The sequence below is a fragment of the Amblyraja radiata genome, chromosome 22, assembly GCF_010909765.2.
Source record: "Amblyraja radiata isolate CabotCenter1 chromosome 22, sAmbRad1.1.pri, whole genome shotgun sequence".
Taxonomy (NCBI): Eukaryota; Metazoa; Chordata; class Chondrichthyes; order Rajiformes; family Rajidae; genus Amblyraja; species Amblyraja radiata.
Window position 1 is genome coordinate 24,336,471 of NC_045977.1, and position 27,906 is coordinate 24,364,376.

At 44.9% G+C, this 27,906-nt stretch overlaps 1 protein-coding gene across 1 annotated transcript; it reads right to left on the bottom strand.

Moving 5' to 3' along the window:
- cacng3 (calcium voltage-gated channel auxiliary subunit gamma 3) lies at window positions 1-26,368 on the bottom strand. The gene is made up of 4 exons (XM_033040737.1): window positions 26,071-26,368; window positions 16,063-16,146; window positions 4,130-4,270; window positions 1-864 (listed from the first exon to the last, which is right to left on the bottom strand). The coding sequence occupies exons 1-4, from the start codon at window positions 26,282-26,284 to the stop codon at window positions 350-352; spliced, it is 954 nt and encodes a 317-aa protein (XP_032896628.1). The 5' UTR covers window positions 26,285-26,368; the 3' UTR covers window positions 1-349.
- Between the last annotated feature and the right edge of the window lie 1,538 nt (window positions 26,369-27,906).

The window sequence follows — 27,906 nt, forward strand, 5'->3', positions numbered from 1 at the left end:
AACGACCTATGTTTTTATTCCTCTTGATTGTTTTACATAAATCATCGAGGTTCATAATCTAATTCAGTGCTCCTAAACTATTCGATTTGCAACTGTGCTCATATTTTTCAAAATGTTAATGATAATTAAGCATTAAAGTGATAGGAACATATCAATCCGTTTGATAAAAACTAGACGCTGCTCTGTAAGGGAGGTCTGTCAGTAAACCGGTGCGTTCATAAAGGGACATGCAGAAGTTGAGAAGGGTGGTGCTATCCGCTGGGAGTTTGCTGGAACCTTTTCCAGGGCGTTTTCAATAGAAACATTTTCATGACACTAGGTTGGCAGGGAATGGTCCGGGGCTGCACAGTCAGACGGGGGTAGTGCGCCTATTGGCAGCGTTGGACTGAGCACTCCCCTTCCAGTCCTTGGAAATACAGTTGCGAACCTGCAGGAATTTAGCATTCCTTTCGGAAGTCAAGTTTGTTGCCACAATTGCTTTCGAAGAGTCTCTGGCCATCGTGTACATTGATATCTCAGTTGAGGGGGGCGAGCTGTAGCCTTTGCCCCCGATTGGAGAAGGGTCCCTCGATCGAGGTTCTGTGGATTGGGAGCTTGATCTCCGCCGAAACCGGTACCTGTAGCTGGGAATGCGGGCAAGCACGGACTTCTTCACCACTTGGCTCCGAGACTTCACCCTCACCTGTCTATTCTTCTCGATGTACATGTGCACTGCTAACACGCCCACTGTCTCAGCAATGATGAATGACAGCGCCCCAAAATAGAACGACCATCCGTAGGAATAATTGTTTTTTTTGGAATCACTCTGTCCGGGATCTGCGTTAGCCGATATGTACACAATGATTCCTATTATGTTACTTAAACCTAAGGAAGAGGAAAGGATAGGTTATAATTACATGCTGCGATAGAGCAGTGCAAGACTGCCACTAAATCACATTTTTGCAAGGTGGACAAAACATTTCTCAGGTGCCTGATCACAGGGTAAAATAATTTACAGCGAGTGGGCCCCTTATCTCTCACTTTGTAGCTCTGCACCCAAGTACTTGGTATTTCCCCAGAGGAAAGAGACTCAGACTATCTACCCTGTCTCTGACTGACATAATTTTATATAGTTCGATCTGGCTTTCCCTCAGCCTCCACTAAGGTGAAACCAATCCAATTTTGCCCAACCTCTCCTTATAGGTAATACACTCTAATCCAGGCAACATCCTGATATACCTTTAATGTACCCTCTCCAAAGTTTGTAATGGTGACCAGAAATACACACAATACTTCAAATGTGGCCTGACTAATTTTTTAATAAATCTGCAACATGACTTCCTGACTCTTTCACTCAGTTCATTAAAAGCCAGATTATTGATTTTTTGTTATATTCTGCCCACTGAGAGATAACTGCTAAGAAATAGGATCATACCTACATAGTACTGGAAACCCTTGCTGCAGCTCAAGCCTATTCCTATTTACGTTGTGCAGAATCCCACTGCCATCACAAAGTGACATGTGTACTTTGTGCACACCCTCCCTGCTCATGGTCAGGCACCTGGGGCGTGTGGTGTTTGACCGTGGCCCTGACAGAACTGTCCACAGCATGGCTGACAGTGCAGATATTTGGTGTGATGTGGGCAGTGTTATCCATCCCAACTCAGGAGCCAGTCTAGTGGGGGGAAAACATCCGGAGACAGGATAGAAGGTCATAGAGTTAAACAACGCTGATAGAGGTCTTATAGAGTGTTAAAAGTTGTATTTTCCCTGACTCAACCACTTTTAAGATCCTTTTTAATCTTTCCTCTCCCACTTTAAACCTATGCCTTCTTTTAGCTTCCCACACCCTGGAGAATGACTCTCTCCACGTTATCAATGCTCTTTCGTGATTTTACAAACCTCCATAGAGTCACCTCTCAGCCTTCTTCACTAAAAGGAAAACAGCCCAAGCATATCCAATCTCCTCTTATAAGCCCTCAGTCCCAACATCATCGCTGTGTATGTTTCTTTCAACCTCTGTAGCTTAATTGCATCCTTCCTAATGTGTGGCATCCAGAACTATGCACAGTGTCATTGGTTTGGTCTTACCAATGTCTTGTAACATGACACACAGTTGAAGCATGACGAACCAAGGCTGATACTCATTATCTCCTCCTATGAAGGCAAACATGCCGAATGACCTTCCATAAGTAAGTCTCTCTCACTTTTCAGAATTCTATGAAATCGCCATGGGAAAGTGAAAATTAACATGGATCTAACTGGTGTCCCTGCATCAGCCTCAGTGTGTAAGCTCACAACAACCTACAGTGAAAGAGCAAAGTGAGGCCTGGCTTTACAATTGGCATGGTTGCAACGAGGGAGCACTCTGTTCCCCATCACTGGCAAAGCTGAACATGGTGACAATGTCAGCTTCACATGTGCAAGATGCACAAGTCACAATGGTTGATGTCTCTGTGCATGTTTGCTGGGAGAGTGAACGGGTTAAATTTCCCAAACCATGGGAAAACCTATACAGGTCACGGGGAAAACATACAAACTCTATACGGACAGGCACCCGTAGTCATGATCGAACCCTGGTCTCTGACATTGAAAGGCAGCAACACTACCACTGCGCCACTGTGCCACTCCACATATTGAAATGCATGGCTCTCCTGGATGCACTTGAAAATTTCCACCCATCTAATTCTTTCACATAAGGTGATCACGATTAATGTTGTGGAAGCTGAGGTCTCTAGATAACCCTATTCCTCTTACAACCAAAGATCATAGAGCAGAGCCCGCTCTATAATCTTTGCTTACAACACTTGGTAACTTGCCTACATATCAGCTCCTTATTCTCCCTCTGCGTGTTGAGAGGCCAGTAGTCGTCTTCTTCTTATGTATGGCGTGCACAGCCTAAAGTTGTAGGACAACTTATTCTATTTGATCTTATTTGATTGTGCACACCAGGTTGATTGCATTCGTCGAAACAGCGTGAACCACGTGAAGGTTGCAATCTCCCATCCCCGGCCAGTAGTTTATTCCGGGAATATTATCTTTCATTTGATTTATTTTCTATTTAATTTCTAAGGTCTACCTGCAGGGCCTTATATGACATGTCTTCCTAGATATCAGTCCTTACTCCTACAGAGATGTCTCTTTAATCAACAAAATGTCATCATGCTGATCAATCCTCTCGATTTATTTACCTTTCTAGTCAGGCTCCTGGCATATAAGTAGATGCAGTTATCGCATGTGTTTTACCGTGCCCATGTCTGCTTAGCTAACTGCACTGACCAAGTATTTTCTTCTATGTTTGAATTTTGCCCTCAACTGTGTATTTATAGTATTTCAGTGTGAAATGACGTAGTATCCCTTTATGTGTAAGGACTGGGCCAGACCAAGTGGCGCAGAGTTTGACACACTGTTCCTGTGTATGAAAGAACAGATTCCGTTCCAGAGTCCCAAAGTCTGTCCCAGCATCCCAGAGTGTGTGTGAAGGGATATAATATTTGTGTGAGGAGAAGCATCCATTGAACTGCTCCACAATGCCAATGTACTACACCTGCTCCTAGTCCAGCACTGTACCATGTAGTCACATTTTGCAGGTTGGATGGGATGCTGCTATGTACTCATCACCAGGGCGGTATGGTGGCGCAGTTGTAGAGACCTGGGTTCGATCCTGACCACAGATGCTTGTCTGTACGGAGTTTGTGCATTCTCCACGTGGCCTGCGTGGGTTTTCTCCAGGGTTTCTGGTTTCCTCCCACACTCCACAGGCGCACACGTTTGTAGGTTAATTGGCTTGGTAAATTTATAAATTGTCCCTAGTGTGTGTAGAATAGTGTTCGTGTGCAGGGATCGCTGGACTGAGCAGACTAGGTGGGCCAAAGGGCCTGTTTCCACGCTGTATCTCTAAACTAAACTAGACTAGAAGAATGTGTAGGAAAGAACTGCAGATTCTGGTTTAAATCGAAGAAAGACACATATTGCTGGAGTAACTCAGCGGGACAGGCAGCATCTCTGGGGAGAAGGAATGTGTGACGTTTCGGGTTGAGACCCTTCTTCAGAATAATGTTTGGAAATTGGAGTTTAACTCTGCACTGATGATTGGCTGATTCTTCAGAAATCATTTCAGAAAACCGTTTCAGTTAAAAAAATAACAAACCTGCAGCAACGAAAAGAATCCCAGAGCTGAGGACAATGCTGTGTTTGCTTTTGTAGAATTCACCAGCTGCTACACAGATCCCTCCCAGGAAGAGTAGTCCCACACTGAGTATCGGGAAGAGGCTGGAAGCTCGGATGATTCCTGCAGAAAGAATGAGCGGTCACCATGAGTGTGTGGGCAGCACATACCTCTCACATCAAGCTCTATCCTTAATCCTACATTGGGGACTTTATCAAATGTCTTACTATAATTCATGTGTACAACATCCACTGCCCTAGTGTACACGGCCATGGGTTCATCCGCCTTACCCGTCAGGCCTCTCGCATTAAAAGAAGTGCAATTCAATCCTACAGTCCTTCCTCACTCCCTGTCATGCCTATTCTACCCACTGAACTTTCTTTCATCACAATTCATACTGATTTCCAGCTTCAAACCTGCCTTGGATCCCACCCTCCTGAAAATCTAGTTTAAACCCACTCGTGCAGCATTAGCAAACTGGCCTTCCAGCAAAGTGGTTCTCTTCTACTGGTTTCCTCCGCTCCAAAAAAAATCCCAACAGTCCAAAAATTCAAATCCCTGCCCCCTGCAGCAACTCCTCAGCCATGCATTCTTTCTAGCCCTATCTTTCTGTTCCAACTTTCACTAGAACATGGCACTGGGAGTAATCCAGAGATTAATACCCTGGAGGTCCTGCTTTTTAACCTTTTGCCTATAATCCTATAATCATTTTGCAGAACCTCATCCCTTTTTCTATCAATGTCATTTGTGCCATCATGCACAACCACTTCCGGCAGCTCACTCTCCCTCTTGAGAATGTCATATAGCTGCTACAAGACATCCTGAACCCTGGGGCCAGGGAGGCAACACAACATCCTGGACTCCAAGCCAGACAGGCCCGGTGCTACTGCCATGCCTGCTGGTGCAGCTCAAACCTGACGTGTCATCTCTCCAACAGCATCCTAAACTGCATAGCTACCTTGAAGGGGAATGACCAGGGGTTACCTGCACTCTCTGCCTACTACACTTCCTTGAGGTCACCCACCTACTCTCTTCCAGGTGTGCCCTTAGATGTGTCCACCTCGCTATAAGTATTATCCAAGATGCTCTCATTCTCCCAGATGATCCTCAGGCCCTCCAGCTACATCTGCCAGGAGCCGCACCTGGACGCAATTTCCCCAGCTGTAGTCATCAGGGATACCAGCAGTTTCCCTGACTTCCCACATGCTGCCGGAGGTACACTGCACCATTCTACCAGTCACCGCTACTGCACTGAAACAAGAAAGAAAAGGCACAAAAATCAAACATAACAGACTGCACAACAGGTACAACTCATTATACCTTTACCTCATACCCGCGTCTCCTCAGGCTCCTCGCCAAAGACTTGTCCTATAAAATCATGAGAGGAATAGATTGGATGGACGCACAGAGTCTCTTGCCCAGAGTGAGGGAATCGAGAACCAGCGGGCATAGGTTTAACGTGAAGGGGGAAAGATTTTATAGGTATCTGAGGGGTACATTTTTCACGCAAAGGGTGGTGGGTGTATGGAATGAGGTAGTTGAGGCAGGGACTATTGCGATATTTAAGATGCAATTGGACAGGTACATGAATAGTACAGATTTAGAGGGATACTGGACTAAGTGGGACCCATTGGGTCCCAGTCACACGGGAGGCCTGGTCCCCCAACACAACCTGTTCCCCAACGCAATATTCCACCACTCACCCGCTCCCCCAATGCAACCCGTTCACCCAACGCAATATTCCACCACTCACCCATAGCCCCTAACTGTGCAGGCGCGGCTCATTTCTCCTCATCCCCCAGCACTCCCTCCCCTCCTCTTCATGTGTGGGAAGGGAAGAGGGTAGGGTTGGGGAGGAGGGGAGGAGAGGAGGGGAGGGACAGGGGGTGTGTGTGGCAAGGGGGGGGTGTGGGGTGGGAGGGGAGGCGGGGAGGGAGGTGTGTGTGTGGGCGGGGGAGTGTGGAAGGGGGGAGAGGGTGGTGTGGGGGGAGGGGGTGAGTGGGGTGTGGGGTTGGGATATAGGGTACCGTTTTAACGCAAATTTAAAAAAAACGCAAACCGGAAGAGGACAAGATTAGGGTTTTAGTAATAGTATAGATGAGCCAAACGCAGGCAAATGGGATTAGTGCAGATGGGACATGTTGGTTGGTTGGTGTGGGGAAGCTGGGCCAAAAGTAGGTATGTTGCAAAACTTACCTTCAGCGGCGCTGCAGTTCTGCCGCTGCCCGTGTGCGCGACTTTGGCGCCTCTGAGAGGGGGGCGGTTTAAAACTTGATTTTCTCTAGGCTGTTGAAATCGATGTTGTTCAGCCTACTTAGTTGCTGACGAAAAATCGCTGCGAAATTCGTTCGCTGCAGGTATTTTTAAACTAAATTGGGTTATTTAATTGTCATAGTAGATTAAAAATCATCCTCTAAAGCCACGAACCCCGACAATGGGACGGATCTCATGTAGGGGACAAGGCAAGGTAGGTTGTTTATTTTACATTAAAAATGGCTTCTTAAGATCCCTTTATACAAAATGTTATGTTGCGAGTAGCTGACTTGGGGGCCCATTCAATCCCACAGTATCTTTCATGCCATATGGACTTCAAATCCACCGCAATGGCAGCGTTCCAAACCAGCGCATTCCACAGAATCCCACTCGCAAGCTGATTTAAAAGGCTATTCATTTACAGCAATTGAACACTAAATTCCTTCCATTTGGCCTATAAATTAATGTCAATGAGATTTAAAAATCATGTTTTATTGTGAATTCTTGTGTGAATGTTCTTTGGACACTTAGGCTATTTAAATATGTTAATCTTTCCTTAAGAAATGGATAGATGTTTAGATCTGGTAATTGAATTTTGGAATTAGCTACAATTGGGTAACTAACTAATTATATGCTTTAATTTTAGGTCATCCAAGTAAGATTGTTTAATATTTGTTTCAGAATGCTTCAATCTATAATAACTGAAAATTTCTTTCAGTTCTCTTAATTTTTAATGGGCTTTAGACTGTTCTTGATCACAGCTTTTGTGTTAAGTCAATGGAAAATCAATAGGGAACAAGATGCTAATTTCCGAGTATGAAAATGGCCATAACGTTTTTAATACTGAAGATATGAAAGTGAATTAGGTGTCAAATTAAACTTCTTTTTATGCTTTACCTGATGGGATAAACTGCAGACTTGATTTTTAAAATCTCAAAATCTTGTAACATTGCTACCAAAAGGCCTGTTTCCACACCATGACCATGACTTAACCTCTGCACAGCCTCTCTCCCTACATGGCCACTCCAAATGTGCCACTTCACTACACCTTGCCTTCTTTTTATTAGCTGCTCAATCAGCCAATTTGGATGATCCAACCTATCCACGGACTTGCTTTCAAGGCTTCCACACTGCTCCAACCTGATATTGGCTCATTTGCAGCCTTTCTCCATTTAAACAATACAGGCGATCCCTGCGTATGATGTGGGGGTTGCCATCCTAGAAAATAGTCAGCATTGCTGTTCTACGTAACGTTAAACATCATCTGCATATGCATTAAGGAACGTGAGCTGCAAAGAACTGATACTGCTTTTATTTATTTACTTCTCTGCACATGCATTCCAAGAAAGCAAATCTTATTCCATGTCCCAGTTCAGTTAGAATATGGAACATAAAACAGTACAACACAAGAAAAGGCCTTCGGCCCACAATGTTTGTGCTGAACATAATGCCAAGACCATCTCTTTAATTACCTGCACGTAATCCATTTCCTTCCTTTCCATGCATATCTATATGCCGATCAAAATCCTCTTAAATGCCATAACTACCAGCCCTGGCAGCGCGTTCCAGGCGCCCACCACCTACTGTTGCCCCACGTCTCACCTCTTAACTTTGCCTCTCTTATCTTCAAGTTTTGCCGTCCAGTGTTTGATTTTTACATCCTGGGAAAAAGGTTCTGACTGTCTACCCTCTCTATGCCTCTGATGATTTTATGTACTTCTATCAGGTCTTCCCACAGCCTTCCCTGTAGCTACTGCCCCCTAATCCAGGCAACCTCCTCTGCGCCCTTTCCAAAGCCAGCGCATCCTTCCTGTAACGGAGCGACCAGAAATGCACGCTAGATTCCAAATGTGGGCGAACCAAAGTCCTATAAAGCTACATCATGTCATCCTGACCCTTATACTCAATGCCCCGACCTATGAGGGCAGCCATTCCATGGGCAGCACATGGGCGGCACAATGGCAAAGGGTTCAAACCTGACAATGGGTGCTGTCTGCGCGGAATTTGTACGTTCCCCTGTGACAGGGAATCAATCATCGGTGTGGACTTGGTGGGCCGCAGGGCCTGTTTCCAAACAAAACTATACATCTTCTTTACCACTTTATCTACGTGCGTTGCCAATTTCAGGGAGCCACGGCCTTGGGCCCCAAAGATGCCTCTGTACATCAATGCTGTGGGGGAGGTCATCCCATTAATTGTATATTTTCCCCCGATTGGCCTCCCAAACCGTCAGGCCCAGAGTAATCAAACGTTAACCCAATCATCCCCGGGATCATTCTCGTAAACCTCCTCTGGACCCTCTCCAATGCCAGCTCATCCTTCCTCAGATATGGGGGCAAAAACTGTTCACAATATTCCAAATGTGGCCAGACCTGCACCGTATAAATCCTCAGCATTACATCTTTGCTTTCATACTCTAATCTAAATTGATGTTAGCATTGCATTTCCCTTCCGTACAACCAACTCAATCTGCAAATTTGCCTTTTGGGCATCCTGACACTGCCAAGTCTAATTTCTGAATCCTCTCCCCATTTAGACAGTAGTCTGCGCATGATGGTACACTTCGCCATACTGTATTCCATTGGCCACTTCTTTGCCCACTCTCCCAACCTGTCCAAGTCATTCTGCAGATGGCCTTCTACCCCAACACTATCAGCACCTCCACCTATCTTCATATTATCCCCAAACTTGCGCACCAAGCCATCTATTCCATCATCATGATCATGAAAATATAACATGAAAAGTTGCACACTCAACACTGACCCGTGCACACAACTTGGCACTGACAGCCAACCAGAAAAGGCCCCATCTTTGCCTTCTGCCCATCAGCCAGTCTTTAGTTTAGTTTAGTTTAGAGATACAGCGTGGAAACAGGCCCTTCAGCCCACGGGGTCTGCACTGACCAGTGATCCCGCACACTAACACAATCCTACACATACTAGGGACAATTTACAATTATATCAAGCCAATTAACATAAGTCTTTGGAGTGTGGGAGGAAACCAGAGATCCCGGAGAAAACCCACGCAGAACATGACTTGGAATTTGTATGGGGAGAATTTGTATACAAATTCCGTACAGACAAGCACCCGTAGTCAGGATCAAACCCAGGTCTCTGGCGCTGTAAGGCAGCAATTCTTCCACTGCACCACCATGCCACCTTATCCATGCTTCTATCCACGCTAGTACCTTGCCTCTAATACGATCACTCCCTTATTTAGCAGCCTCACGTGTGGCACCTTATCAAAGACCTTCTGAAAATCCGTGTACAACATTCACTGACTCTCCTTTGTCTATCCTGCTTGTTATTTCCTCAAAGGATTCCAACAGATTTGTCACGCAAGATCTCCCCTTAACAAAAACCATGCTGACTTTTGCCTATTTAATCATGTGTTTCTAAATACCCCCAAAACCCATCCTTACTAATGGACTCTTACCAATCTTATCAATCATTGTATTCAAGCTAAATGACCTATAATTTATTATCTTGTGCCTCACTTCCTTTTTAATTAGTGGAGTTACATTTGCAATTTTCCAGTCTTCTGGAACCGTTCCTGACTCTAGTGATTCTTGAAAGATCACTTCTAATACATCCGCAACTGCAACAGCTACCTCTTTCAGAACCCTGGGGTTTACCAGCTAGAGTGTGGTCCTGACCTCCCATCTACCTCACTGGAGACATATGAACTATCTTTAATCGCACTTTATCTTGCACTAAAAGTTGCACACTTTGTCCTTTATCTGTGCACGGTGGATGGCTTGATTGTAATCATGTGTGGTCTTTTCTTTTACTGACTCTCTTGAATTTCTGGCACATTGCTGTGAAGACTGACGCAAAAACCTTATCCAGATAATCCGCCATTTTTTTTGTTTCCATTACTACTTGTTCAGCACCATTTTCCAGAGGTCCTATGTCCACTCTTGCCTCCCTTTCGCTCTTTATGCATCTGAAATACTTTTGGTATCCTCTTTTATATTATTGGATAGCTTTCCATATTTCATCTTTTCTCCCCTTATTGCTTTTTTAGTTGCCATTTGTTGTTTTTTAAAAGCTGCCTCATCCTCTAGCTGCCCACTAATCTTTGCCAAGTTATAATCCTTCTCTTTTGCTTTTATGCTACATTTGACTTCCTTTGTCAGCCACAGTGACCTTATTCACCCCTTAGTATGTTTCTTCCTCTTTGGAATGAAAAGATCGTGCGTCTTCCAAATTACTCCCAGAAACCCTTGTCATTGCAGCTCCACCGTCATTCCTGCTAGAATGCAAGAGGAGTTTAGAAGAGTTTAGAAATGCACTGAGTTTGGAGGAATTTAAAAAATGCACTGTAGATTTGGTACAGAGGGCACGATCTCCACTGTGTGACAACTCCAAGAGAAATGCAGAGAGCAGCAATGCCCATGATACTGTCTCTTTTTGCACTGGTCTGCCATTGAGAGACACCGTGGAGCAATCTTCCCAAATCTGGTCACACACACAAATTCAGTGCCATGTCTATAAATTATGGCACGGAAGATGTAATTTTAATCAGTGGATCTGTCACAGGCCTGAATTCGGTACAGAGTGGTGTAAAACATGGCTGATTGGGACAGCAAAGTGGTGCAGTGGGACAGTTGCAGCCTTACAGCGCAAGAGACCCAGGTCCAATACTGATTACGAGTGTTGCCTGTATGGAGTTTGTACGTCCTCCCTGTGACCACATGATTTTCCTCTGGGTGTTCCAGTTTCCTCCCATATTCCAAAGATGTGTAGGTTTATAAATAAATTGGGTTCTGTAAACGATCCCTTGTGTGTAGGATAGAACTAGTGTATGAGTGATTGCTGGTTGGCATGGACTCGGTAGGTTGAAGGTCCTGTTTCCACACTGAATCTTGACACTAAAAAAAACATCATCCCAACATTACTAAACTTTACTCACCACAGCACTGTCGCTCACTTACAATGAACGCCTCATGCAGAAGACAATCTAGAGGACAAATGGGAAACTGCCCAAAAAAGATTACCCCTGTAGCAGAAACAACGTCGATCTCACGACAGAACCAACATCACCAGCGCTCCAGAGTCAGTGTCACTTCTGCTCCAGAACCATCATCAACCCTTCTCGAGAACCAACTTCACCACCGCTTTGTAACCAATGTGAAACCTGCTTTGGGACCAAAGAAAGGCAGAGCCCACAATGGTCCATTGTTGGCTGTGGGCTAGGTGATAATGAATTATACAGACTGTGAAACTCAACAGGACAACAGTGAAACTAGTACAATGACTAGGGTGGGAGAGGGGCAGAGAGAGAAGGGATATCAGGATTACTTGAAATTAGATAAATTAATATTCATACTGCCCAAGCGAAATATGAGGTGCTGTTCCTCCAACTTGCATTTGGCCTCCCTTTGACAATGGAGGAGGCTCAGGCTCACATTTAAGGCACTTTCCTCATCATCCCTCTTGGTTACTTCAAAAAATCCAATCAAATTAATGAGACACGGTCTCCCACGCACAAAACATAATGTCTTTCCCTAATCAACCACTACATTTCAAAATAAATGTATGTCTTATCCTACAGAATCCTCTCCAGTAACTTTAGATGTTAGGCTTACTGGACTAGAATTTCGAGGTTATTCTTTGTGGCCCTTGTTAATTAGAGGCACAACATTGGCCACCTTCTAATTTTCCAGCATCCGTATCTAACGATGATTCACACATCTTAGCCAGGGCTCCTGCAATGTCTTCTCAAGCTCCACATAGTGTCCTTGGATATACTCGATCAGGCCTGGGAGATTTATCTATCTACATACAATTTACAATGTTCAGCTACAATGCAGACTGTCCTCAAGTCATTGCCATTCCATTTCCCAAGTTCTCTAGTCTTCATGTTTTTTTTTCTGCAGTATAAACAAAGAGAAGTCTTCACTGAGGAACTTGTCCATCTTCTGCGGCACCATTAGATTCTCCTTCATCTTCTCAACCTGAGCTATCTCAAGGCCCTATCTTGCCCTTCTGATTATCTTCTCACGTATGCTCCTCAATCCACTAAAAGACCCCATGGATTTACATGATCCCTGCTACCAATACCTGACCCATGCTCCCTCTGTTTCCTGACCAGAGTCTCAATTTTTTTCATCTTCCCAGGTTCCTTATTACGATCTAACTTGCCCTGCACTCTAACAGGGACATGCATACCCTTAACTCTCACCATCATATTTTTAAAAGCCTCCCATGTCCACACATCCCTTTGCCCGCAAACAAACTACTACAATCAACTTTTTCCATGTTCCATGTTCCTGTCTAATATTGTCAAAGTTGTTGACCTTGCTCCAGTTTACATTTGTTTCCATTACTACTTGTTCAGCACCATTTTCCAGAGGTCCTATGTCCACTCTTGCCTCCCTTTTGTTCTTTATGCATCTGAAATACTTTTGGTATCCTCTTTTATATTATTGGATAGCTTTCCATATTTCATCTTTTCTCCCCTTATTGCTTTTTTAGTTGCCATTTGTTGGTTTTTAAAAGCTGCCTCATCCTCTAGCTGCCCACTAATCTTTGCCAAGTTATAGTCCTTCTCTTTTGCTTTTATGCTACATTTGACTTCCTTTGTCAGCCACAGTGGCCTTATTCACCCCTTAGTATGTTTCTTCCTTTTTGGAATGAAAAGATCGTGCATCTTCCAAATTACTCCCAGAAACCCTTGTCATTGCACCAAGGACTTTACCTTGAGGATCCAATTGTAAACAACAGTTCTGGTTAGTTTAGTGTAGAGATACAGCGTGGATTAGGCTCACCAAGTCTACGCTTACAGCGATCACCCGTATGGTAGTTTTATGCTACACACTAGGGACAATGTTTTACAGAAGCCAATTAACCTGCAAACCTGTATGCATTTGAAATGTGAGAGGAAATCGAGCATCAGGAGAAACCCACATGGTCACAGGGAAAACTTATACATTCCATACAGACAGCACCGTAATCAGGATCAAACCTGGGTCTCCAGTAAGGGCAGCAGCTCTACCGCTGCGCCACTGTAATAAAACTGTGGTTGCTGGTCCCAAAATGTTCACCCACTAACTCTTCAGTCACTTGCCCTGCCCCATGCTTTGAGAGTAGTTCAAGATTTGTCCTCTCCTTATACGGACCTGTCACATATTGTTTAGTTTAGTTTAGTTTAGTTTAGAGATGCAGCATGGAAACATGCACTTCAGCTCACAGAGTGATGCAACCACCATCACCTGTACACTAGTTACTGTATAATCTAGCTCCTAGCCCTAAAGCCTGAGGAAACTTTCATGAACACACTTCACAGATTCCACCCCAAAAGTGTGGAATTAATCCCCAATAGTGAAAAAAAAAGAACCCCTGCCACCTGCACCAACTCCTCAGCCATATGTTCACCTGTCGTCTTCCTATTCCTACCCCCACTGACACATGGCCCAGAGATTATCACTCTCGAGGCCCTGTTTGTTAACCTCTTTCCTAATCCTTTTATTCACTTTGTAGGACCTCATACCTTTTCCTCCCAATGACATTAGTGCCAATATACACAACAACTTTTGTCTGCTCACCCTCGCCCTTAAGACCATTCTGCAGTGGCTCAGAGGCATCATGCACCCTGGCACCACGCACCATCCTGGAGATCCGTTTATACCACATAATCTCCTGCTGCCTCTCCCCCTCTTCTCTCCCAATCACTCTGTCTGCCTTCACCCTACCCCTCTGTGCACTAGAACCAGATGCAGTGCCATAGGTCTGACTGCTGCTGCTGCTATCCTCTCCACAGTCATCCCTCAACACTATCCAAAAGATATAGCTGTTTTCAAGAGGAATGGCCCCAGAGGATTCCTGCATGCTCTGACTATTTCCTTTCACTTTCCTGGTGGCCATCCATCTACATTGTGCCTTACTTTAGGGTGTGACAACCTCAGTATTACTCCTAGCTATGACGTTCTCAGTCTCTTGGACAATCCTGAGGTCATCCAGCCGCTGCTCCAGTTGTGTAAGAAGGAACTGCAGATGCTGGTTTACACCGAAAATTGACACAAAATGCTCGAGTAACTCAGCGGGTCAGGCAGGATCTCTGGAGAAAAGGAATAGATTATGTTTCGGGTCGAGCCCCTTCCCCAGACCTCCTGCTGCTCCTTCTTATCTACGCTGACCAAGATACCCCATCTACACAAGTCCCACATGCCCGCATTTGGCCCATTTACCTCTAATCCTTTCCGATCCATTTACCTGTCCAATTTGTTCTTAAATGTTGTTATAGCAACTGCCTCAACTACCTTCTCTGGCAGCTCATTCCATATACTCACCACCCCTTGTCTGAAAAAGTCCATCAGGTTCCTATTAAATCTTTCCCCTCTCACCTTAAGCCTATGATCCTTGGTTCTTGATTTCTCTACTCTGAGTAAAGGACTGTGCACTTACCCTATCTATTCTAAAGATGTGCGGTTTCTGGGTTAACTGGGCTCTACAAATTGTCCCTGATGTTGAGGGAGTGGATGAGAAAGATGGATAACAGAACGAATGTGAACGGGTGATCGATGATTGGCGTGGACTCGGTGGGTCAAAAGGCATGTTTCCATGGTGTATCCCTAAAACTAATAGCCAAAACTATCCATGTGTTTCTCACTTGTTTTCTCACTCGTTGCATAAACTCTCTCTTTCTCTCACTTAGAGCATGTAAATAAACGTAATGATCCTAGCAACAAGGAACACAATTCACTGTGTTCTGCTGAAACATATGTTAAGAATTTGGCACAAACTGTCAATGCCTTCAGTGATTAGCAGAAGGTTCGAAGGAGGTGATGAGTCAAGGTGGTAAATTCTGGGGGAGGAACCAAGGAGTTGGGATCGCAAAATCAACTAAACCAAGATTTTGGGATTCGAACATATCAATCATCAAAAATGCAAATACATGGAGGTAAAGCATTCGGTAAACAGCTTTTGGTATTTAATAAGCAGATTACAACAGTTGGATAAATTCAAATGCTCTATTTATATGCCATAATATACAATGTGTATTATTTAGATTTCACCACCAAAAATGCACTGCAGAATGGATCCAAAGTGATGGAAAATTTGGCAGAAATTTATTTGCATAGAAAACTATTGAGAGTCTGAGAATTTTGACACCCAAAGCCATAGAGGCAGAAACTGTTGCATCTTTTGCAGAAAATAAAACAAACATTTAAAATGGGGAAAAAACATGATATAGCATTACAGGCATAAAGTGTATTGATTGGAATCAGTTTTTTACTTCTCTGAGTTTTCTATGGTCAACAGAACTTTACAAAACTGCCCAAATATATGAGGGAAGGCGAGGATTAAGGGGGAGGCTTTAATTGTAGTATGTAACATATTAAACTACCCTGTACTAAGAATAAAGCTGGAATATTAGTCAACATATTGGTAGCCAGCGGACTCACATTTAAACAAGAACTACGTGGCAACAAAAAATGAGACATTTTTGTGTGTGAGCTTGGCAGAGATGAACAGGCTCAGCCATGAGCATAATTTGCTTATTATGACTTTTTTGAGTTTTATCTTAAATAACGTGTTGATCACATAGGATGGGTTTATTATATCTGGTTCAGAGAGGTTAATCACGTCTTTAAATTTCACATTCCCTTTGCAATAAAAAAAACATTCAAACTGTGTGGAATTCTCTTGGACACTTACGCAATAAATATTCCGCTGTGTCTTGTTGATAGTCTGCATCCTCAGGGAAATGATCAATTATTTTGCAGACTCCTCTGAAGGTACCTAATGGAACACACAATTTAGAGCAAATACGCACTGAAAAAAGCCCCACAAGAACAAAACTGCGTTCCATTTTTTAAAATGCCAAAATGTCTTGAGCCTGGGGAAAGGTGATTTTTGAAATTAATTTGAGGTCTTATGCTGAAGATTGGTATGTTTTATGCTGATCACAACAACATGAGGAAAAATATTTCATTGTCCACATTCAGTACTTAAGAGTCATCAATACACACAAGAAAAAAAGCATCCAACTACAGTGGATCGTGCTTTGACCTTGATGACAGAAATAAATAGTACCACTACCTGAGAGATGACAACAGTGGCAAAAATACCTGAGATTGCCTGATAGAGTTTATCAGCGAATATCTTTAAATAATCAGTGCTCTGTAAATCCAATAGAGCATACAACAAACAGAACAGTGCAGAGTCCATGCCGAACATGATGCAAGTTAAACTAATCTCCTCTGCCTATACTTGATCCATATCCCTCCAATTCTCTGCATATCCATGTGCCTATGAAAAATCCTCATATGTGCTTTCAAGGTAAACAATTCCAGGCACCCTTCACTCTGTGCATAAAAAAACTGGCCCTGCACATGTTCTTCTCTCACCTTAAAGCTATGCTCTCTAGTCTTTGCCTTTATAAAAATCTGACAATGTGTAATTTAACCACATGTGTTTTTTTCTATTACAAATCTCAAATTGTGGAGTACAGAGGCAAATAAATAAATTATGAGTCTTTGTCCCAAACATTATGGAGGGCACTGTAGCTCTCTTTCCCAACTTTCTCCCCACTATTTCTCCCCACTATTTGAATAAGTCCAATGAAAGGTCCTGACCCAAAGTATCACCCGTCCATTTTCTCAACAGATGCTGCCTGACCTGTTGAGTTACTCTCGCCCTTTGCTCAAGATTTCAGCATCTGCAGTTCCTAGTGTCTCGATAACTCTCAGTTATTGATGCTGCACACAGTCCATGTCCTCCACGCAGTCACTAATGTCACATTCAATTTAATTAAATTAGTTTAATTAAACACTCAGTCAGTGCTGGAGCAATTTGTTCTGTTCCACATACACTCACTCCTGGCACATACAGCCTTGGTACAGCACAGTTATTAATGTAACACAATACTTGTTGTAAACACACAACAGTGCTGGGACACACTGTCCTGTTACACACACATTCAGTATTTGAAAAGACAGTCCCGTTACACATAGTCAGCGCATGTATGGCTTGCACTCTGCTTTCAGAAGGCTTGACCTGCCTGTTTTGTACGCCAGTCATTTTCCTTTGACCTGGAGCTTTTGCTGTAGGAATGACTACGTGTCTACATGACTGCATCTCAGGCTAACAATGCTTCGTGATTTGGGATCTGTGGACACCATTTTTTTAGGTGTCTGTATGTGTGTCACATCAGCTAACAATAATAATATGCGTTCAACAATGATTGCATTAATCGACCGCTTTCAGTGGCGAGTTTAATTGACTAGCTTTGTGCTTTCCATTAAAAGTAATCTATTCTGCCAACGGTGATGGAATGGTCAATAACAGTTGTTGGCTATGGCCACGGGTCGGAGTGAGGGAGGGAGGGGAACTGCTGATCCATACCTTCTGGTGCCCTAACTAATGAATGATCAACAAGGCACCACAATCCACAAAATGCAGTCACCCTGCAAGGTTCCACACCACTGAGGAAAGGCATACACTGGGGGAGATAAGGCGGAAAGGAACTTTCATTCACCAGTCAAATGGCCCTAAGCATACACACAGATTTATGTCAAGAACAAAAATAGGAAGAGAGCATTCACCCCAATTAAGTCCAGTCCTCTAGTACATTATCTCTTCCACCAATGTTGGTCAACTGGTACAGGAAATCACATGGTGTACACACCTTTTCGCAAGTTTCTGCATTGGAGCTCAGTCATAGCCTTATGTTAAGAGTGATCCAATGAGCCAAGGCTAATACAAGGCGAATAACTCTATGACTGAGTGACAGAAATGTACCATTCCCTCGCAAGGTTTCTGGAGCGCTAGTATGGGTGTTGTGGGCTGAAGGGACTGGTTTCCAGAGGGCTAGTATGGACATTGTGGGCCAAATGGATTATTGAGCTGGCAGCTCAGTCACTCAGGCCTGTTGGGCTGGCAGCTCAGTCACTCAGGCCTGTTGGGCTGGCAGCTCAGTCACTCAGGCCTGGTGGGCTGGCAGCTCAGTCACTCAGGCCTGGTGGGCTGGCAGCTCAGTCACTCAGGCCTGGTGGTCTGGCAGCTCAGTCACTCAGGGTTGGTGGGTTGGCAGCTCAGAAACTGCCAGAAATTCTGCCCAAAACAGGTGAGAGACTCTGTGAGAGAGAAGGGGGAGATGGTGGCGAATCAATTTTAGACATTTTTCATCTATTTCTGCAGATCACAGCAATGACGCAGGAAAGTCTATCCTGGCCTGGATCTCACAGGGAGCCAATGAAGGTAGGGAGAAAAATACTGGGGTGAGGTTTAATACTTGCAGGGGGAATACTTACTGATGGGCCAAAGGGATTCCCTCTGGGCTAGTACAGGCCTGATGGGCTGAGTGGCCTATTTTTTTTTAAATCACAGTGAAAGGCACTTTCTCTGGACTTTTCCCGGACCTGGCACAGGACTTTTGGACCAAAATGCTCTTACTTGGCTAATACGGGCGTTTTGGGCAAAAGGGGCAGGTATCTCAGCTAATAGGGGCCTTGTGGGTCAAAATGAGTGGTTTCAGGCAGGCCAAACAATTCATGAAACATTTCATTTCCATTTCAATTTCAAGCACAGGGCAGGTCAAACAACTCATCTCATTTTCATTTCATTTCCATTGCCATTTCAGTCTCAAGCACAGGGCAGGCCAAACAACTCATCTAATTTCCATTTTATTTAACTTCTATTGCCATTTCATTTTTAAGCACAGAGCAGGCCAAACAACTCATCTCATTTTCATTTCATTTCATTTCCATTGCCATTTCAGTTTCAAGCACAGGGCAGGCCAAACAACTCATCTTATTATAATTTCATTTCATTTTCATTGCCATTTCAGTTTCAAGCACAGTACTAACCAAAAAAAACAAAAGGAAACTGGGGAACACTCTCCTCACTGAACTGAAATTATGTGAGTTCCTTACATCCATACTGCATACATCTACATTACATCCAGTGTCTAAGCCTGTGAAGAAGGCCATCCAGGCAATAAATTGCTCAGTTGCCATCTGTTTCGTGGAGGGGATTGAGGGTGTACATACTCCTCACTACGCAGCTCAGGTCTCCGGTGACTGCGATCTCGAGCTGTTGTTCATGAGCTGCACACACATTCGGGTTTTGCACGAATGTAAGTTAAACATATGCTCTTCTGTGCAGCGGTTCCTACTGTGTTTCTGTCTGATATATTTTTCTAGCATTAGACCTAATATTAAATGGAGTAATTAAAATAATTAATTGGACTCAGTACTAGTTTGGAGCAACTTCTAACTAAAGATCACAGACAACAGTTCCTGAAGACCAACTTTACACACCTTGTTGACACTCCTTCCACCACAAGGACTCGTGAATTAGAACTGCAATGGAATCAGCCCAGTAGTGCTATACTTATGCAATCAGTTGAGCAATTTTACTCAGAAACTCCTCACCTGTTACCTCTGGTGGAATTGCAAACAAATGTCCATCCAGCAAACCATAACACAAACGGAACGCCAGATCCTGATTCCTATTTCCACATCCCAATGGTATTCACTTCCACTGGAGAGTCCGGTTTGGGGAGGTATCGGTGGCTCCGTATATGTTGGCCAGTTCCATTGTGAAGGGGCCAGTTCTCCATTGGTGAAAGGGTGTTTCTATGTTGCAAAGGTTGGTTCTTTATAGCAGGAGCCAGATCGATCTTGAAGAAGCCGATTTTGTGTTGGAGAGCTTCAGGTCGAGACCCAAGTTATGTGTTTGGGAGACCAGTTCTATTGTGAGAAGTCTGGTTCTGTCTTGGGTTGTCCAGTTCTGTGTTGGGTAGTCTGCTTCTATGTTAGGGAGGAGCCGGTTCTGTGTAAGGGAGGCCATAAATATCGTTGTGGAGCTCCTGTGAAGTTCTTAGAGTGGTATCTATAATCAGAACTAGTGAGCAGAAATTGATGGAAACACTGAGCAATTCCGACAGCAACCGCCTACCCTATACTTCATCAGTCTGAAGAATAATCTTGACCTGAATAATCATCTGTCCATTTCCCTCCACAAATGCTGCCTGGCCTGTTGAGTCCTCCAGGTGTTGGTTTTTTTGCTTAAATTTCTGGCCCCTGCAAACTCTTATGTCTCCAAGAAGAAGGAGTGAATGGAGTAGCTGGTTGGTCTGATTAGGTGGTGTAGGTGGAGGTTAGTATGGAGCATGGACATCACTAGTGTGGTGAATGGTCAATTGCTGAGATGTGCAATCTATTATTTTGACCACAATCTGAATTATATTCTCTCTAATCACTGACTGATGACTGGAAATAGCATATATCTATCAATCATTACCAAAGCCTTCACAAAATAGAACCATTGCTTGGATTTCCTTGGCATACAATACTCATTAGAAAAGACCCAGTCTCTCTGCTCACTCCCCCATGGAAAAGAACATGATGTTACAAACAATATTTGTAAAGGTTTGGCAGTAACTTCTTGCTTTTGCACACTCTGCCTCCCAAGGCCCATGTGAGGCCTTTATAACAGACATCATCAACATCACACAACAAAGCCCAGGATTCAGCTGAGAAGGTAATTGGCTGCAACCTTCCCTCCATTGACGAACTGTACACTGCAAGGGCCAGGAAGCGAGCGGGTGAGATCATCTATGACCCCTCTCACCCAGGCCACAAACTCTTTGAATCACTTCCCTCTGGAAGACAACTCCAGACTGTCAATGCCACCACAGCCAGACATAAAAACAGCTTTTTCCCCCCATGAGTTTGTAGCTCTACTCAATAACCAAAAACCTGTGGCCTCCTTTTGCTCTGGTATTTTATTTAATTCACATGTTAATCAATAATGTTTTATTATTAATGTTTAATGTTTTATTTATCATTCCTAACTATCACTGTATGTCATATTGTCACTTTCGGGCAGAGCACCAAGGCAAATTCCTTGTATGTGAATACTTGGCCAATAAACGTATTCATTCATTCATTCCCAGGAGCTCACAGTGACAACAGGAGGAAGTAAATAACCTCTCTGGCATTATTTGCTCTTCAGTTCAATTGATGGCAGTCGATGTCCACATGGGAGCGCATGTCTCTATCACAATGCTGGAATTGTACATTTAAAGACTCTTTGCAGACAATCTCCTACTCCTCCCTTATTCCTACATATACCTTTGTGACCATGTTCTGTTTTTATTTCAATATTTTCTTTCTTCCAGAATCTGAAGATTTTGACTTTTATTTAAAACTTTAAGGCCTCAATTATTCTTAAAGTGACATTGCTTCCAGCAGTTCATGAGTTAATAATGGGAAGATGCAGATTTAAGGAGATTAGGAAATGAACCAGAGTCCATATGAGGAAAGCTATTTTACCTGGAGAGTGTTTGGTAGGAGAATGCATTGTCTGAAAAGGTAGTGGGCACAGTACATTCTAAAGTGGATAAACAAATGAAGAATATGAGTTAATGGGCAAGGGGGATGTCAAGAAAGGAGAGGGAAGTCTTATGCTGTGTTGAGCTATTCCACAACTGAAGCACAGTTTAGTGGAACAGTTCTGGGAATGAGACATTTCAACTGTGTGGTCAGGATGCAATAACCAAGATTGTTTTTCTCTGGCCAAAAAAGGTTGGTAAGGTTTCTGGTAAAATTGTACAAGATTATCCATGTTTGACACGTAAACAGAGGAAGGTTGCTTCCATAAGAATAGAGGACCAAGGGACACGTATTTAAAATGCTGAGTAAAACATATGTATCGGTGCAAGGAGAATTATATTTACACAAGCACGTTAGGATATGGAGTCGCTGCAAGTAGGAATGGTAACAGCAGAATCGGCGCTTTCAAAGGGGAATTGGTTAGGGTTTTGGAAGGAAGAAACAAGGAACATATAAAGGGACAGAGGAGGCAGCCACCTCCCTTGCCGTTGACTCTGGTTCAATTTCTAATCTAAATCTGGATCTTCTGGTTATTAATTCCAACTTCTGGAAGCAATTTAACTTTAAGAATAACAGCCCTTACTGTTTTGAATAAAAGTCAAAATCTGCAGAATCTGGAAGACAGAAATATTGAAATAAAACCAGAATGTACAAACTGAGGTATATCTGGGAATAAGGGAGGAGTAGGAGATTGTCTACAAAGACAAAGTTTGTAATATGAGTGTTTAGGCCTTTATCACACCAGGTCCTATGTTCACTACACTGCAATATTTAATTGTTGTCAACATAAGCATTTTGTGAGCAGTTTATTGTGGAACATACTTGTTTTCTCTTTGGTTCAGTGCATCTGATGAGGGATGGCTGGTGACTGCTTTCAATAATCAAGGCAACACTGCTTTATTTACTCAAGGTTATTCTTTCCATGAAACATGATAGAAAATTACTGCAATGAATCTGACAGAGGCTTTTCTGACTAAGCACCTTACAGTCCTTAGGGCATGAGCTCCAATGGTGAATTTTAAGATAACCAGAAAAGTGACTTCCAATGATGGGTCAACTTCAAAAATCTGAATGCTGGAGGCACTCAGCAGGTCAGGCAGTATCTAAGGAGGGAAATGGACAGACAAAAGCAATGCATCAGACCGAAAAAGGGTCCTAAGCTGAAATGTTGCAGGTCCATTGCAACCAGACGCGACCTGATCCACTGAGTTCCTCCAGTAATTAAAATGAAATTAAAAAAAGAACTGCCGATGCTGGTTTATACCAAAGATAGGCACAAAATGCTGGAGTAACACAATGGGTCAAGCAGCATCTCCAGAGAAAATAGATTGGCTATATTTTGGGTGTCACTGTATGGCATGTTGTCACTTGTTTTGGGTGTCAGGAGTCTGCTTGCAGGGGGGGGGGGGGGGGGGGGTGGGAGGGGATGGGGGGTGGTGGGGGGGGGGGGGGGGGGGGAAACGGGGGACTGGAAGCAAGATAAAAAACAGGACAAATTGGGACCGGCAACAGAGGTTCCCTGATAGACCTCCTCCCGGTGGCTCAGCACTTCAACTCCCCCTCCCATTCCCAATCCGACCTCTCTGTCCTGGGTCTCCTCCATTGCCAGAGTGAGCACCAGCGGAAATTGGAGGAACAGCACTTCATATTCCGCCTGGGGACCTTGCGTCCGGATGTCATTAACATTGAATTCTCCCAATTTTGCTAGTCCTTGCTGTCTCCTCCCCTTCCTTAACCCTCCAGCTGTCTCCTCCACCCTCCCACCCGCCCGCCCTCGGGCTCCTCCTCCTCCCCTTTTCCTTCCTTCTCCCCCCCATCAGTCTGAAGAAGGGTTTCGGCCCGAAACGTCGCCTATTTCCTTCGCTCCATAGATGCTGCTGCACCCGCTGAGTTTCTCCAGCAATTTTGTGTACCTTTCCCTGATAGACTGATTGTTGGCTAAGGACGGTATAATTTCAAGAGGGATGCATTGTTGTGAACTGTTATGAACATTCTCTAATTTTAGGTAACTTCTGCATACACTCCCCTCCCCATTCTTCTACCCCCAACCCCTTTCCTTCACAAAAAAAATAATTGAACGATTCATAACGATGTACCTCTCTTGGGATCACACTGTCCCTAGCCAACAATCAGCCTATCAGGGAACCTCCCTGCTTGAGGTCATCTGTTGCTGGCCCTGATACATCCTGGTTTTCCCTTGCTTCCAACCAATGCACCCCCCCCCCCCCCCCACACACACACACACAATCAGTCTGAAGAAAGGTCCCAACCCAAAACGTCACCTATCCATTTTCTCCAGAGATGCTGCCTAACCCACTGAGTTACTCCAGCACTTTGTTTTTTCCCTCATGATTCCAGCATCTACAGCTACTTGTGTCTCACTATGAACTGTTTCTTTCATTTTACAGATGCTGCCTGACCTGCTGAGTATTTTCAGCATTTTCTGTTTTATTTCTGATTTCAAGTTGCTGCAGTGCTTTGAATTGAAATCTCATAATTTCAACACAATGTTATCCTTTCCCCATTACCCCTCATCTCCCACCTACATCTTCTCCAGCCACATCATCTGTGATTAACAGGTCTTTAACACCCCGGGCTCCCAACTCACCTCTCCCCTAGTCTTCACTCTGTCATAGACATTCACCATCTTCTCTCCACCGAACAGAGTTCTGCATCTTAAAACTTGTTTTCATTTTAGTTTTCGAGTTACAGCGTGGAAACAGGCCCTTCGGCCCAGGGACTCTGTGCCAACCAACCACCACCTGTCCACTAGTTTTGTGCTACATCCTAGGGACAATTTACACGAGCCAATTAACCTGCAAACCTGCATGACCTTGGAATGTGGAAGGAAACTGGAGCACTCTGAGAAAACCCAAGCGGTCACAGGGAGAAGGTACAAACTCCGTATAGACCGCGCCCGTAGTCATGAGCGAACCCTCGTCTCTGGCGCCGAGGCAGCAACTCTACCGCTGCGCCACTGTGCCGCCTTTTGCTCTCTTCCTAACGTTCTCGTTTCTGGATGTAAAAGCACCGAACTGAAACATTAACTCCCTGTCTGTTGTCGCCACAGATGTTGTCTGATCTTCTAGCATTTTTTGTTTAATTCAGATTCTCAGCATCCGTCTCGTTTTACTTTAAAAAAAATCACTATACACATTCCTGGCTCACGCCCGAGTGACACGTTTCAAAATGATGTCTTTAATGGCAATACAGACCAAAAATAATTTGTTCATTTTTGTCTGGAAGCTGAAAGTCCTTTTTAAAATTGATTCTCACCGACGGCTTGTTCTGTTTAGTCATGTTACAGCGAACTCTAAGCTTTCTGGTATTCTGAAGAATTAAGTGATCGCATTGAAACACACAAGATTGCACAGCGGGTTGAGAGAGTAGCCGCGTTGATGGTCCTGTGGCTGGGGTACTTACGAACAGGGTTAGCCGTGGGAATGCGATCGGCCGTGGGGAAGAAATTTCTTCTTCCCGAACAGAAGTGAATCTTTGGAAATTTGAGATGCAGGGAAACTTGAGCGCAGAGCATATTCGCGAGAGCGATCAATTGATGTTTGCATATTAAGCATGTCAAAGCAAGTAGGGTTAGCACAGGGCAGTGCTATTTTCAATCGTGTTCTCTTGAATGGTAAAGCCCGGGGGTTGGGGGGGGGGGGGGGGGGGGGGGGCGGGTAGTATGAGAGATGTGGGCTCCTTATGTTTTCATGTTCTGATTATTATTAATCTACCGTTTATTCCCCTCTGCTGCGTTCTGACAGTTAACAATGAGAACCCCCCTTTGTTTATATATTAGCTAGAAAGGTCACTGAAATGCCGGAGATGTGTCAAAGAGCAGGGTTGAGTTTTCCGCTGCTGCTGGGGAAGTATTTCCCGCGTTACAATGGTGTGTTGGTGCTGCTCACTGTGGCTGCGAGAGGTGCTTCTACAGGGGTTAACATGCCAGCAAGGTATCGCTTCTCCCGGACACGGTTACCAGTGCATTTGTCCTTGGACAGGGGGTGTTTATTCTGCTCTCGGAGGACAGTTGTCCCGTTATAACTCTGTGATTAGTCCGGTGTCGGGATACATGGGAACCGGGCATAGGGCAGGGATTTGGAGGGGCTGGCGGGGCGCCGATGGGAGAAGGGCCGGGGGTCCCGGGGTAGAGGGGGACGTCCAGAGTTCCCGGGGAGTGGGAGGGTCGTGGCTCCGGGGATTGAGGGTCGTGGCCCCGGGAGACGCGCGGGGGTCCCATATGTGTGGGCCGAGGTCCGAAGGGACTGTCAGGTAGCCCAGGCCAGGCCAAGGATGCAGGGGAACGGGCTCCGCCGCTACCTACCTTCCAGACAGCAGGTTCTCCATAGCCCCGAGTGGGTCATCACCTCCTCGTTCTTGTAAACCGTGTCGTTGCCCCCGCCGCCCTTACTCCGGCACACGCCCCGCGAGTACAGCCAGTAGTCGGTGCCCACGGCGATGGTCATCAAACTGAAGGCACCGAACGCCCCTACCGTGGTCAGCAGCATCTGCACGCCGCGCTCGACGCCGCCCTCCATGCCCGGCCCCGGGAGCCAGCCGCCCGACCTGCTCTGCTCTGTTCCGTTACCCGCCCGAGCACTGAGCAGCTGGGTGCCTCGGCGGCTGTGGGGAGGGAGGGAGGGAGGGAGAGAAGGGGCGGCTCCACTCGTCACTCCCGCCTCGCTACGTAACTCCCCCCCCCTCCCCGCCGGGCAGCGAGGGACCGCCCGTACCGGGTACTCAGAGCGGCAATGAGATCCCCCTCCTGCCCCCGGAATCCTCTCACCCCAATACCTTCCTCATCCTAAGAGACCTCACCCAATCCACTCTCAATTCAAAACCTTCGCAATCCCAATATCCCACCCTCCCCATCAGAGGTCACACACAATCCAAATCTCTCCTCATCCCACGATAATCTTACCATAGAATTCTTCCCAAGCCAAGAACATCTCACCCCAAAACAACTTCCAACCCAAAATCCCCTCTCTCAATTAACTCCGACCTTGGCCCATCTCTCAGCATGAGCATTGAACCATCCCTAGACGCTGGCCACTACCAGCAGCTCATCTAATGACCCACCCCCACCATCTTCCATCCCCTTGCACCAACCCACATCTACCCTGGCCCCAGCTGACCCATTCCCATTCCCATTCCCATTCCCATTCCCATTCCCATTCCCTCCCCAGTTGCCTGCCCGCTACTCCCCAAACTTATGAAAATTCCCTTCTTATTCATTCCACAACCCCTCCCCAGACACTACCTGTCCCCTCTCCACCAGGGGCAATTTACAACGACCAATTAACCCATATAAAGCCCCTGTCCCACTTAGGAAACCTGAACGGAAACCTCTGGAGACTTTGCGTCCCACCCAAGGTTCCCGTGCGGTTCCCGGAGGTTTTTGTCCGTCTCCCTACCTGTTTCCACTACCTGCAACCTCCGGCAACCACCTGCAACATCCGGCAACCGCACGGAAACCTTGGGTGGGGCGCAAAGTCTCCAGAGGTTTTCGTTCAGGTTTCCTAAGTGGGACAGGGGCATTACCCACACGTCTTTGGGATTTGGACAGAAACCAGAGCAGCCGAAGGAAACCCACGTGGTAACGAAAAGAATGTTCAAAGTTTGACAGAAAGCACCCCAGGTCAGGATTGAACCAGGGTCGATGGGGCTCTGTCACCGTGTCTTCTGTAGAAAGGCCACCATTGAAGAAAGAACGGGCAGTGGTCACTCCTACCTCCGCTGCTGAGGCAGACAGGCACATGTGAAGCTGGTACAGTATACCACTCAGGAGCCATCTGGAACGTGAATGGGATGGTGGATGTTCAAATAAGATCAGATATGCTGTCATTGAGTGAAAGCATCACTCAGCACTATTTGAGGGTTGTGCATCTAATCTCTGACATGGGGTTTCAGTGTATTATCTGGTCTATGAAATGTAATTGTGCAGTAATAAGTCTTTTTTACATTACTGAAGGTGTCAGCTTTCAGGCCGAATGTTCGAATAAAGAGCTACGTGCTAATTCCACCAATTCTTTTGACTGTACATGATATGAGGGCAGTATTGAAAAAGGAGCAGAAAATTCTCTCAATCAGGATGATCAGAAGATAATTTGTCTGTGGAATCTTGCTCTCTCCACGTTTCTTGTGCAATTTGCACTCACTG